The sequence below is a fragment of the Malurus melanocephalus genome, unplaced genomic scaffold (genome assembly GCF_030028575.1).
Source record: "Malurus melanocephalus ecotype Western Australia unplaced genomic scaffold, MMel_1.1 scaffold_180, whole genome shotgun sequence".
In the NCBI taxonomy this organism is placed as follows: domain Eukaryota; kingdom Metazoa; phylum Chordata; class Aves; order Passeriformes; family Maluridae; genus Malurus; species Malurus melanocephalus.
The window spans coordinates 1,074,931-1,088,635 of record NW_026623412.1 but is presented as its reverse complement, the minus strand read 5'-3'; the positions used below and the strand labels follow the sequence as shown (position 1 = coordinate 1,088,635).

The following is a 13,705-nucleotide window of genomic DNA, read 5'->3' as shown; positions in this document are numbered from 1 at the left end:
ATTTGGCCATGTTCTTCCTGTGAATTTCAGGATGAGGGCACACGAGAGACTCCTACCCCACAAAGGAATGGTTTCCACATAGAGCAAGACCATTAGTTATGCAAAACCAGTTGAAATTGGTGGGGAGAAACCAGGTTGCCATTTACAAATACGTATGTTTTGTAAGTTAGTACTAGTTGCTGACCGTGGGCTATCTGAAGAATTCTACTGTAGATGACTGCAGCCTCTATCATGATAGACTTTACCAGAAACAGTCTTTGCAAAGTGAAGATCAAAAGTAATGCCAGAAAATCTTTCATCTTCCTGTCTATGACAGTAAGCCATTAGGTAGGAAAAAAACCCTAAAGCTTTAAACCTCACAGGTACATGCAGCAACTAATGCTGACATAGCTATAATGTAGTCAGGGGTTAAATATTGAAAAGTCATTCTGATTATCTGACAATTTTCCCCAGAGCCCACAAACCACTTCCTTTTCTACCCATGTGTTTTCCCCATCCTCACGGTAGACAGAAGGCTGATGCCTCTGTGTCAGGCAGGCATGAAGGCAGTTGCTGTAACTTTCTGTGTCCTCTGCTTTCAGTTTGAAGCCCTGTACGGTGAGTAACATTTTGGATTATTCTCTGTGCAGTAGATGTCTCTATAGAGTATAACAGCCAATTATGGGAGACAGTAAATAAGGCATGATAGAAAGGGGTTGGAGGAATAAAGGTAATGGAGGGTAACGGCTGCAAAAAGACTGTTCCTAACTTTGGTATCACTAGAGTCGTGGGAAGAGAATTCCTGCTAGCACAGGGCATTTGCTCTGGAATGAAAAAGTACAAGTTTTCATTGTTTATGTTCTTCAGCTCATCTGCTCAATGTTACCCTTTAGCTGTTTAGATCGTAGTGCTCCAGCCAGCTTCCCTTGATGGATATGAGATCACATAGAAGCATGATGTGAATAATAAAGAGAAACCAACTTACCAGTATTAAACCTGCTCTTGTGTGGGAAGGGAATTTTKATACAATGAAAAATGTATATGGCATGCAAGATTAGATGAGATTATTTTGGTGCGGGCTTGAAACACAGTATTCAAAGGAAGCATGGCATTCCTATACTGTGTTTGAGAAAAGTGTACAGTGACAGCACCAGTTGCAGTCCAGCCATAAATATGGATGTAGCATTTAGCAAGATTTGTGTTTTATCCCATGTATAAAGTAAAATATCACAGCTTTATGTGTAACCTGTCTGAAACCAACATATTTATGGGTCAGGATGGAAATACAGACAATAACTGGTTACAAAGAGTCTTTTTTTCYATACATATTCTGGCCAAGGATTTGGTACAATGCATCATAGAACTAATATATGAGATTTAGTACGCACAGTTACTAAACACTATCTAAATATGCTCCTTTGGAGGTCATGCCAAGGGCTATTAAATGTTTATTTCTGAAATTCTAATGAAAAGGGATAGAATTTAACTACTGCTGAGGTTTCATACAGAACTTAAACGTTTCCATAAATAAAAACTCATTTTCAGGTCTTTAGGTAATGCAGATACCTTTCTGAAGGCTAACTAAGATAKGGATACTGTACTGAGTTTTCAGATAGAATGAAAAGATGAGGGAAATCACAGGAAAGAGYAATTGTAATCAGTATTTTTAAAGGGAGTTCTCCTTGAAAAGTTGTTCTTAAATCTACTAACAAAAAATCCTTTGAGTTTGATTACATAATTCTTACCTAGTCAATGTAGCATGTATGCCTGAGCAGCACGCTTTCACACATAGCTGAAGCTACCTAGAAGAAGCTGAAGCTTCCTCATGGGAAGAAATACTGTAATTTTAAGGGTGCAAATAATTGTTCTGTCTGATACCAGCATTTCTGCCTTCTTTCTCCCTTCCTTCTCATATGGAGGACAGGATTTGGGTAGGGACTGGGATAAGGAGATAATGACAAATCAAAGGGACTGCCTGTATGAAGAAATGGTATCTCTCATGTTTTTTGTCTTACAGTGTTCTCAGCATAACTTGTGACTTATGGATGTAAATAGATCACAGGAGATGATATATACGTGTGTATTAGGATTTGATAACACAATTGTGATAAAGAAATTATTTATAAGAGCAGGGAGCCTCTCTGTTGCCTGTAAATAAACACAGACAATGGGATTTTGGAGTACAGAGCTGTAGGTAGGCATAGCCCTTGCTATGAAACACTGCACATAAGCTTTTGCATGCCAACATTTGCAAAGCATYATCACTCTTCACCCACGGATCTCCTGTTGTCAATACAGGAGGAAACCATGGTAATTTCTTAGAAGGGTTTCTGAAATATTATCAGACTACCTGTTGTTTCCATGGTATATTTTATAAGAATTTCGGTATTCCTGGACATAAATTATACCATAGAAAAAAATTCAGATTGAAGATGGCTTCCTAGAATAATTCTGGCCATTACTTGCTTTCCCCAGCACTCTTTCTTCTCTTAGTCCTGGATTCTTGAAAGATAACAACATGTTAGTTTTAGGCACATAACTAATGGTACTAAATTGACAGTGTCATCTTTCAGAGTGCCTTGAAAGRTCAAAACTATAACAAAAACTTTGTGTAGTTTTATTTTGCATTTAGTATTAACAAAACAAATGTGKTTTTTTGAAGGCAGGGTTCACAATTTCCTTGCTCGTCGTCAGAGGCAAACACGTACAAGTGAAATTATGCTTATTCTTATTCTTTTTATCASCTAGTTAGTTTTCTGAGAGCTGGGACAGGTAATAGAAACAGAAAGAAAATCAAGTAACAGTATTCTATTCTCCTACCCTAAACCCCAAGCTTGAAAAGGGATTGAAAGTGGTTTTTAAATTTCTGTTAGGACCAAAATGCGTAACAGATTTGTGATGTTTTCAAATAGTGCTGGRTCTGCCAAAGAGCAACTAGAAAGCTAAAAATTGCAATCCTATTAAAATGAAAAAAACACACTTTCCATTGGCCTTASTATCCAAGCACACTAGCATAGAAACTACCAAATTTCTGCCAAAAGGCTTTCCTGCTGTACTAAACATGAAATTCAGATGGACATGTACATGACTGTAAATACAGTTATACACAAATGTACACATACATACACACACTCTTTCGGAGTTTAACGCAACAAGATGTAATTTTCATACATTTTTTTTGTCTCTTAGATTTATATCTAAGCCACAATATTTGTCTTGGCATTCTGCTTGACATCAGGCAAGGCAGGAAGGACTCCATGTAACTCCACATTAAGACACTCCTAGGAAACAAACTAAAGATTTGTTTCCTCTTGTCTCAAACCTTTATATGTGATTGAATTATCTCTTTTATGAAAAATAACAAAAAGGAATCTTAAAGCCAAATCTAAGCATTTTTATGGCTGATCAAGTGAAATTCTTCAGTTTAATTTCAACATACCGTACTCTTATTCATGTATTTTTGAGATAAAATTAGAGAGAATTAGTCACTGAACCTCTCAGTATTAATGGACATTATAACCCCAGTTTCCTATCTCTTATCCCACTCAATGTACCTTCATTCTGACTGGAGCTTGGCAAGAAACATCCTCAATGTGTYTGGCCATTAACAACAGAGTATTACAGGTTCATGTGATTACCCTGGGAATATTACAGGGTAAAAATGGGCACAGATGAGCGGTGAGGCACAGGGAGGCAAACTGAGCAACTTYTTAGCATTCAGCAATAGTGTTCAAATTAGGAGCTGATGCAGAATAGTTAGTGAGTTGGAAAGTTATATCAGATCTAACCCATTGCGGTCATCCATGTCGACAATTTTGTGTTTTAATYTCAGGCCCTGTTAATCTAATTCTRAAGTGTGCTGCCTTTATCCTATGCTAAGCACACTCTTCTATATGGGCACTTGTTTCAGAGGAATACTAATTGCATCATATYTAYCAAAATGCTCATTCAGAGAAAAATATTACTGAGTCTTTCTTGAAAACAGGCATTTTAGGCATCTGAGTTGGGGAGAATACAAAACAATCTTTCATCTTGCCAGAAGGTCACATGAACTAAATGCTTAATGACATCTCCACCCTTTTCCATTAAAAACAAGCATTAAAACCATGATCTGTGACAAACATTTTAACCCACATGGTATGAAAGGGCAATTTCATTAGTTAACAGCCAAATTGAACTACTCTCAGAGACAGAGAGAACAAATTTGAAGTTGTTACTTTAGTGCTCAGAGCACGGTTGTCCCACGCACCTCTGGTAGATCGAAGGAATATGGCACCACTTGTCTCCGTGGCTGCCCTGATAGAATCAGCATCTGCCTTTCCTCTCAGATGACCAGTAAAAATGTAGAGATTAGTTTATGTATTCATCATACTCCCTAGCTTCTGCTGTACGTTTGTTTTGTTCTTGCCTTCCCTAAATAATTTGCTGKCTGTTTGGCCTAATTTTAAAGGTATGTGTTACCAAATTACAGGACGTCAAACTACAGAGCATTTAAAATGACCTTCATTTCAAGTGTTGTTCTCATAGGAACTGTTTTCTTTCATCATGCAACATATATGTCATCAAGAATGATGTTTTTCTTTGACCTTTGCTTTCAGCTCTTCAGACTATATAACATTTTAAGGGCTTGCGCTTTCTGTCTGTGMTTTCAGTGGCTCTAGAGCTCTATTTCACTGGGGCTTGGCAAGTTGTGTGTTTTCTCTGCCTTATCTTCACACCAGTGGTACAAGATAAATAATATACCTTGTCTGTTATCATACACTTATATAATAGTCCTGAGAAAAGTACAGCTATTAGAACTGTCACTGAATTAGATAAGGGCGCTGACTGTGCACAGYGAACCAGGAAGAATTTGATCACTAGGAAAATGGTAAATCAATCAGAAAGGGATAACAGTTTCTATTGCTCTTTAACTGAGCATTGCAAAGTGTCTTCCAGAAGTCCATTAGCTTCTGTGTCACACTAAAGATATTTTAAAGGAGTATCATTCATTACAATGCCCTTGCCAATGGCAGCAACTGGAAGCCAAAATTCAAAGAAGGAAAAAGCATGAACACTTAGAGAGTGAAAGGGTTGAGATCATACAAAGGTACCCAAAAGGGAATGATCCTATGTGCCTGTGCACACACAGTCCAAACGTCAAATATAACAGGTACTTTGGAAAAAAACCCCGTTATTAATACTATGTAATCAGTGCAATACCTGGCACAGCTGGGCGTCTACTCTGTGTGGATATAGACTACCATGCAGCAGTAAAAGGAATAAGATAATGCATCAAAGTCTTAAAGTATTTGCCACATATTTCCTTAGCATCATAAAATCCTGATGCAGATATATTTCATTCTAAGTAGCATCTGAAGGAACTTACTCTGGCTACCAGAAAACAGGAAAAGCAGATACAGTTTTATTCTGTTTGTCTGTCTAGTGTCTGAACACTTAATTTTCGGGCACTGCAAAAAGAAAAATTCCAAATGAAACACGATCAGACTGTGCTAGGTTGCCAGTACTGACATACAAATCATTCTGAACTGTTGCCATAGTGTGTGGTGATGATGGCAGTGGTTTAAAAAACAAAACCAGAACAATCATTAAAAATATGTCTGTGTTCTGTAAAGAAGGTTGCCAATGAACAATGAGAGAAAAAGTTGTTACTGGAAAAGGAACAAAACCATATTCATTGCTTGAAGATTTTCTTGCTGTATGTATTGGAATACCATCCAGATAATTATGTTTTGATGCAGTGTTAAGCAGTGGGGGAAGCAGAATAAACATTAATGGAAATGAGTACTTTGGTCTGGGAAAAAATAATGCTGGCTTATTGCAGAATCAGGATTCATGAGAAATCAAAAGTATGCTTTTTTTTTTATTTGGGGCAGGTTCCCACAGTATCTTGTTGAAAGCTTTACGTTCATGTTAGTTCTGTTTCTGAAGTACATACATTACTTCGCAACTTCGGTGTTTTAAAAATTTGTGTATATCAATATAAATTCTTGCCTTATTTCTTTTTCAAAGTAGGAAGAAAGTAATTTTCTTTCTACTTTGATTTTAATGTTCAGTTCTTTTATCATATCATATTACTTCATAGACTAGCACAAAAAGGATAATGATACAAGTTAGATACAAAGATAGGATAATGATACAAGTTAAAAAATAGCTTCAACATTTTAACATTGCACAGCTAAACCCCTGTTCCTGCATCACTCTTCTTGAATTTTAAACAGAAAATAATTTTGTATTTTTCAGGTGTTGACAGTTGCTCATCACGTCCATGCAAAAATATAGGTAAGATGCMTTTGCCTTATTTGGTTTTAAATGCTTTTCTACATCAAAAAATATTGCCCTTGAAGGAAAAAMCTGTCATTTTTGAAGGAAAAACCTGTACATTCTAACATACTTTTGTCTGAGGGAGTTTTCTGTGGTATTGGTTGCTGACTTCACAAAGTCAAACGGGAGGTAGCAGGACATCTTTGGTCAGATTACTTTCTTTGCTTCTCCAAGAAGTTTGTAAAACAAGAGTTGCACAACATCTGAGAGCTTTTCATAGAGATTTTGTGGAGGTCAAATGTGATTTCTGGATTGCATGTGGGTGCACAAGCACAGTGACATTTGACCTCTACACCTTCCATTATCTGAGCAATAATGATGCTATAGCTATATATGTAATTAGGTTGAAACTTTATACCATGCCTCAAATCACTATCTATTTCACAAAGAAAAGCCAGGTCCTGTGGTTAAGGTCCTTATGTAGGAACTTGGTGTTCACAACCCAGTTTAAATTTTCTGCTACATCATCAAACTGGCTGCATAGCCGGGCCCAGAAAGTGGTGGTGAATAGAGTTACATCCAGCTGGTGGCCACTTACGAGTGGGGCTCCCCAGGGCTCTGTTCTKGGGCCAGTTCTGTTTAATATCTTTATCAATGACCTGGATGAGGTGTGCACCTTCAATAAATTTGCAGAGAACACCAAGTTAGGTGGAAGTATTAGGTAGGAGTATAGGAAGGYTTTGCAGAGGGATCTGGACAGACTGGATTGATGGGCCCAGACCAGCTATGYGAGGTTCAACAAGGCCAAGTGCCAGGTCCTGCRCTTGGGTCACAACAAMYCAGGCAGCCCTACAAGCTGGGCTAAGAGTGTCCTGAAAGGTGCCTGGTAAGGGTCCTGAGGATGCTGGTCAGCAGCCAGCTGAATACGAGCCAGTGTGTGTCCAGGTGGCCAGGAAGGCCAGTGGCATTCTGTCCTGTATCAATCATTGTGTGGCCAGCAGGACCAGGGCAGTGATTGTCCCCCTGTRCTCAACAGTGGTGAGGCCACACCTCAAATCCTGTGTCCAGTTTTGGGCCCCTCACTTCAGGAAAGATATGGAGGTGTCAGAGTGGGTCCAGAAGAGGCAACAGAGATGGTAAAAGGAGTAGTCGAGGRAGCTRTGGRTGTTTAGCTTGAAAAAAGGARGCTCAGGGGAGAACTTGCCATTTTCTACACCTACCTGAATGCAGGCTTCTGCAAGATCGGGTTCAGTCTCTTCCAAGTAACAAGGGACAAGAAAGAGGAAATGGCCTCAAGTTGCAYGAGGAGCGATTTAGTCTGGATATTAGGAAAAATGTATTCACTGAAATAGTGGTCAAGCACTGGAATAGACTTTCCTGGAAAGCAGTGGAGTCATCACCCTGGAGGGATTTAAAAGATGCTTAAATGTGGCACTTAGGGACATGGTTTAGTGGTGGTCTTGGCAATGCTGGGTTAATGGATGGACTTGATGATCTTAAGGGTTTTTCCTAGTCTAAATGCTCTTATAATTCCATGTTCATTAGGGTACAGATTACAAACCGTAAACCAAAGATAATTATCATCATCATCATCATCATCATCATCATCATCATCATCATCATCATCTTTGTACCACTTGTTTTATCGATGAATAGGACAATCTGATACTGAGGCAGTGATTGAAGGTCAATATAGTGTTTGGTACAGGGGCCTTTAAACAATGTCCAGTAACTGAGACCATAACTTTACCATTTAGTAACTTTAGTAGACAGTAACATTGTCAAGGTGACTGATCTAATGTTAACAGTAACCTCTCCAGCCTTAGAACAGATAACTGGCTAGGTCTCATTTATTTTATCAGTAATGTCTGTCATCACCAGAAAGATGCACTGGTGTCTCATCATGAGAGCTTCTTTCTACAGCCASACCATTCTGAATACCTACATGCCTTAAATTACAATCACATGGTTCATTTGTTTTGTTTAAATGAGTTTCTTAGCACTTTAAGGATTCTTTTCACTGCCATGTGTGTGATTATACTTATTGTTTTCATGTCTTCAGATCAGCCTCATGTATCTGACCCCCARGTGAAGGTGGCATTTGAAAATGGAAACTTCAATTTCACATTCCCCAACCCGGAAAATGTGAGCGAGTTCAGCATGACCCTGTTCAAAGGGCATGAAAAGAAGGAAATCTGYGCATTCCATTTGAGTGAAGAGAGAGTTATCTCCAAAAGTAATGTCACCTACTGTCAGACACAGAATTCAAATAGCAGCACCACTTTCATTCTTAAAAACCTGGAAAGAAAACATATTGACATTTATATCTACTGCCTGGACATATTCTTACCCCCTCCTTACATAGACTGCTGTCTGAAAGAAACCTATTTGTATGTCCAAGGTAAGTTTACTTCTTTTCTCCCCTCATTTCACTTTACTGATAAGTAGACATTGGGCATAACTATGCTACRGTGAAAAATGTGACTAGAGTTTGCACAGCTGATTATCAGGCTGYTTAAAACTACTTAGCAGGGGGCTGGTAACAGTGGAGTTGTGTTGGCAGACTACTCAGGATGTCCTCTCCATATTTTTTCACCTTCTTGGGCAGGTTTTGCAGACCATGCTGAGTTTTGCATATTGATGGTGACACTCATGTTAGCTTGACTRCAGCTTCTAGAGTACTGCAGTCTCACCTTGGTCTGCAACAGCTATTTCCCTTATCCATTTTTCAAGCTGCTAAGTATAAATGATAAGATTAGATCTAGCCAGTGGGGAAAAATGCATTCTGAGAACTATCTTCATATGCCTAGGACTAAAGAAAATCCATTCTGAGAACTACCTTCATTAAAGAAAATCAGTTGTCAAAAATGCATACTAATGGTGGTATATGGAGCTCTCTGATGCCATTGATGTGTGAAGAAGATGGTGTTCRCTTCTCTGAAGCAGATCCTTAAAGCCTTCTTAGAGCAGAAGAGATCCACAAGTGTTGTGAATTTTTGGCCATTTACTGAGAAGGGCTTGGATTTCCTCCAGAAGACTAACTGCACTGGCTTTAATTTGAACTGACTTTTCTTCAGTGGCTCTTTGGTATATTAAACTGAAAGAGTTAATAGTTGTTTTTGCTCACACCAGTTCTTGGTTCTCTATGCAGTTCAGTTGTAGCATGGCACTGCCTGTTGTCCTTCCTTTGCTTTCTTTTTCTCTCTTTATGCAGGCACTTACTGTGTATGAGTTTAACCTTGTTCAGATCTGAAACACCAGCATGCTCTCAAGCCTGGCTTGGCTTCTTTGCAGTCTAAACTTTCAGCACTGTGTACCAACATTTTCACCTCTCTTTCTGGAAAAATGACATCTTCTGCTTCCTGCTGAATACAGTTTTCCAAGGTGGCTATTCACCTCAGGAAAATCCTTCTTCAGAGTTCACTTTTGCTAATTTACTCATGTGAAGAGGGAAAATAATTTGACGTTATCTGTAGAAGGCAAAAGTGCAAATTATCAGTAATGACTTTTTTTCGTATCCCCATCTTCAGATAAGGAAGACTGCTTTTCACTGGGACCTGTGCAATGGATAATTATTGGCCTGATCATTTTTGCCATTTCCTGTGTCTGCTGTGCTGTGGCCTGTTGCTTAAGGAAYAAGGTAAGCAAGTCTATGATATTATGCAGAACCCTTCTTCCAAAGGTCGTGGGTGGGGAATTTGATTTAATGAGATTTAGAGGGTGGGACAGGCACATAGCCAGCATGTGCTGTGTTTTTTGACAAAAAGACTGAATTGTTAATTTTCCACYGGAATTCAAGTCATTGATGACAGCAGCTCAGATTTAATTTTTCTRTGACAGAATTGTGTATTGATTTAAAGGCTTGGAACCAAAGGGAATAGGGAAACACTGCACAGGTCAGCAAAATTAGTTCGGTAAGAAATCCACCTGATTGTTTTCTTTAAGAAGGGGAAACAAATCATCAGTGGAGCAATTCCATCACTCTTTTGCTGCAAAACCACTTAAACCAAGAACCATTTGACTCAGGAAAGAAGGAAGACTATGCAATTAGCTATTCTTCTGGGCAATGTGTGTTTTGAATTTTCAGTTTGTTTTATTCCAAGTTTTCTGTGTGACTTTGACCTGTCTATTCTGACCTTTATGCTCCCACTGGAAACAGCAGAGTAACTGCCCTATTTAATGAACAAAGGCAGGAGAGGCAAAGACTAGTGACCACAAATTAAATTCATGGCATTTTCTCTCTCTTAGCAGAATCAGAAGAGTGAATCCAGCTCCCATGAGTACAACAGTGAATATATGCCCATGGCAGCAGTGAACGCAGCTAAAAAACCAAGAATCTGAGGTTGTGTTCAGCCTGGTTGTAACCTCTGCTTGTGTCTGTTGCTTTCTCTGGGAGGGGAAAAACTGCTTGCTGTCTCTGCCATTGATTCTGGGTAGGTGGGTGACTGGGTGGGATTGTTACAACAGCTTGTTTATAGAGTTCATGCTGCCACGTTGCAGGAAGACAAAATTAAAAGCAAAATTTTTGGAAACCTTTTGAATAATAATGGTGCGCTGGTTCCTAGAAATGCCACTGCTTCATATCTATGCAAAGTAATGATATCATGACTGAGGAAGAGATGCAAAACTGTTCTGTTCAGACTCTTGAGATGATGCATAGTACCCAAAATCTCTCTGGGAACCTGATTTACTGGATTTACTGAGTGTTACTGGCTAAGGGCAAATATTCTCTAGAGAATGAGATCCTCCTAACTACTTAAGCCCTACAGCAGTGACTACAGAAGCAGTTTTGGATASAGAATAGAAGCAGAATTTGTCTGATTCAAACATATGGGTGTTGTATGTAACTGATTCTCCATTTCTATTCCAGGTATAAATTGCTTGTGGTGTGGAAATTTTGGAAGMATTTTTCCAGCTACTTGAACCTGGACAATGGGAAATCAGCATTTCCCCACCTTTCCCAACCTCCCTGAGCTCTCATGATGGCCCTGTGCTCARTCATGTGGCACTCACTGTAGTACTGTTCTGAGCTGTGTTTTGCTCTASCCTTGTTTGTGAATTGGCACCCTGCCTGATCCACTGACTCGTACATGATATGATAACAATATGTTAAAGATGTGAACTTTTAGTTGAAAAGAATGTTTCCTGTAGCTCTGCTACAGAGAGAACTTTTATTTTCTAGTCTCCTTCATGATAAACTTTCCACTGGAGACAAAAAAAAAAAAAAATACTACCTCCAAAGCCAATCCTTGTAGTCCTTGTGGCACAGCCATGCTGCCCTGTATTGCACATGCCCTTTTGTAAGGGTTAGTTTGGCAGGGGAAGAAAACCTGAGAGAGTATAGCAGAGACTTCTCTGTGACACACTGCCTCAAGTATCTGCATCTGCATTTTTTTATGCTATCAATACATCTTTGCTCTTCATACCTTGGGGCTCCTCTCWTTTATTAAATCCTGAATACTTCTACTAACAGAATATATTACAGGATGAATATATGGTAAGACTGCAATTGCTCCTTAGATCAGTTCAAACCTGCAAGGTTTGTCCCTAAACCAGGACCCATGATCTCTCCTGTTCATGTCTTGCAGCACAAAAAACACAACACAGTTCCTAAGGCCAGTATATTCATGGACTCTGCATTGCAATTATCCTYTTCTTGTGGGTGGACATGAAAGTTTTACAACTACCCCAGTGGGTTTAGGGGTTACTTGACCTGCTTCAAATTGCTCAGAACCTTCAGTATGGAAGAAATGATCAATCCTTCATGCTTCATGTGAAATCCATCAAAACTCTGACCATAAATGACCAGCTGTGCATCCAGCCTGCTTGTCTTGCCAGACACCATTGAGCTGCTGGAACTAGAGGGGTATGTTGATTCTGAACTTCTCCATAAAACTTCAAAAAACCCCTAATTTTGTCAGAGGGCACTAYCGAGAAAGATACACAGCCTGCTTGTCTGGCAAACAGAAGGCTGGTTATAATTTTGTCAGGGCAAATGGGGATGAGGATGAAATGAGCTGGTACGTCAAGGACAGGGTTTTCCTCAACAAACACATGGATACACAAAAGTGTTGCAAAGAGAAGGTGCAAATTGCTTACTGTGACATTGGGCAAAGGAAAATGAGTAAAGCACCAAAGGAGGTGGGGACTGCCAATTACACAGCCCTAGGCTGCGAYAACCAGCTCCAAGGCTGACATGAGGAACGGAACCCTGCTGTGGTGGGTARCATTACATTCTCTCCCACCATTCTTTGACAAATTCCTTGACCTCCCCAGCCAAGCTCTTCTCTGTACATCCATAAAAGCATTGATTTCTCAATTAAAAAAAAAAATATTGTTGAAATTATTGCCTGTGAAAATAGCTAACATCTACTACCTATGAGAAGAACTGGATCCTGTGTAAGAGTGGAGAGTCCAAACCCCTGGAACCTTTTGCCAGACTGAGAAGGAAATTCAAGAAATAAAGAGTTTCTGAAAGAAGGAAAAACTTGACGTTTGCCTAGGGATGCTGCTGGATAAAGGACAAATTATGAAAGTCTGAACAAGGCAGTTCAAAATCCATMCATCCTGCACCGGAGAGATAAATGGTTTATATTCATTATAACAAAGCTTGTGGGAATCTAAAGTTCCATTCCTCCTTTCTTTTTGGAAAAAGATATTTTTATTGTTAATAAAGCATTTTTTTATTATGTCATGTGTGTCCATAAGAATATTCATGCAGGCATATCATGTGAAAGAATTAAGCTCAATAAAATCCACAGCATAATGAGGAGAGAGTGCAGGGCAATTAAGCCCTCTTTAGCATTGTAGTGAGAAATAGGAAAAGGATTAAGGACAAAAAAATATTGAAAAACTGAAAATCAAAAATTTGGATTTGTTTCTAGGCAGTGGGGTAGTGACATTGCTTGTATCTGTTTATTTCCTTTTATTTTCATGTGAAATTGTTTTTTCATATTGTCCCATCTCTTCTTCCTTTCTTTTAATCCCTCATATCTATCCCAGGATATTTATAATGTCCCAGATTATTCTGGGGCACTTTTCAATTACTGTCTGCCATTTTCCAATGCCTCATAATCAAAAGGAGTTGGAATAAGATAAAGGATGACAGAATGAGAAAAAAGAGTAAAAAGCTATGTAAAAATAACATCAACTGAGTCTGTAGACTGTGTGATAAGAAAGGAATAAAAAAAATTAAAAAAACAAAAACAAACAGTCAGAAAGACTAAACAAAAAGCCGGATCTTCTTACAGGTTATCATTTCAAAAAGTAGAAGCTCTCTTTGGAAACTCCCAGTTTTGGGAAAAGACCATTTCAGGAGGAGGATAAATGATCAATATATCATAATTTGAACACTTGCATATCTTGAGATGGTTTGAAATGCAAACCTTGATATGTATTTTGCAAGCTTATCTTCCCATCCTGCATTATGAACCCAAATCTGAATGTTCTTGRAGTTTATTGA

At 38.8% G+C, this 13,705-nt stretch overlaps 1 protein-coding gene across 2 annotated transcripts; it reads left to right on the top strand.

Moving 5' to 3' along the window:
* The first annotated feature begins 502 nt into the window (after positions 1 to 502).
* Positions 503 to 12,924, top strand: LOC130577463 (inducible T-cell costimulator-like). Of its 2 annotated transcripts, none has more exons than XM_057372838.1 (6): positions 503 to 597; positions 6,223 to 6,261; positions 8,306 to 8,644; positions 9,774 to 9,883; positions 10,495 to 10,585; positions 11,114 to 12,924. In XM_057372838.1, the coding sequence occupies exons 1-5, from the start codon at positions 519 to 521 to the stop codon at positions 10,582 to 10,584; spliced, it is 657 nt and encodes a 218-aa protein (XP_057228821.1). In that variant the 5' UTR covers positions 503 to 518; the 3' UTR covers position 10,585; positions 11,114 to 12,924. The 2 variants fall into 2 exon arrangements, with proteins under 2 accessions (XP_057228821.1, XP_057228820.1); XM_057372837.1 differs by having other exon boundaries at positions 10,492 to 10,585.
* Positions 12,925 to 13,705: the final 781 nt, after the last annotated feature.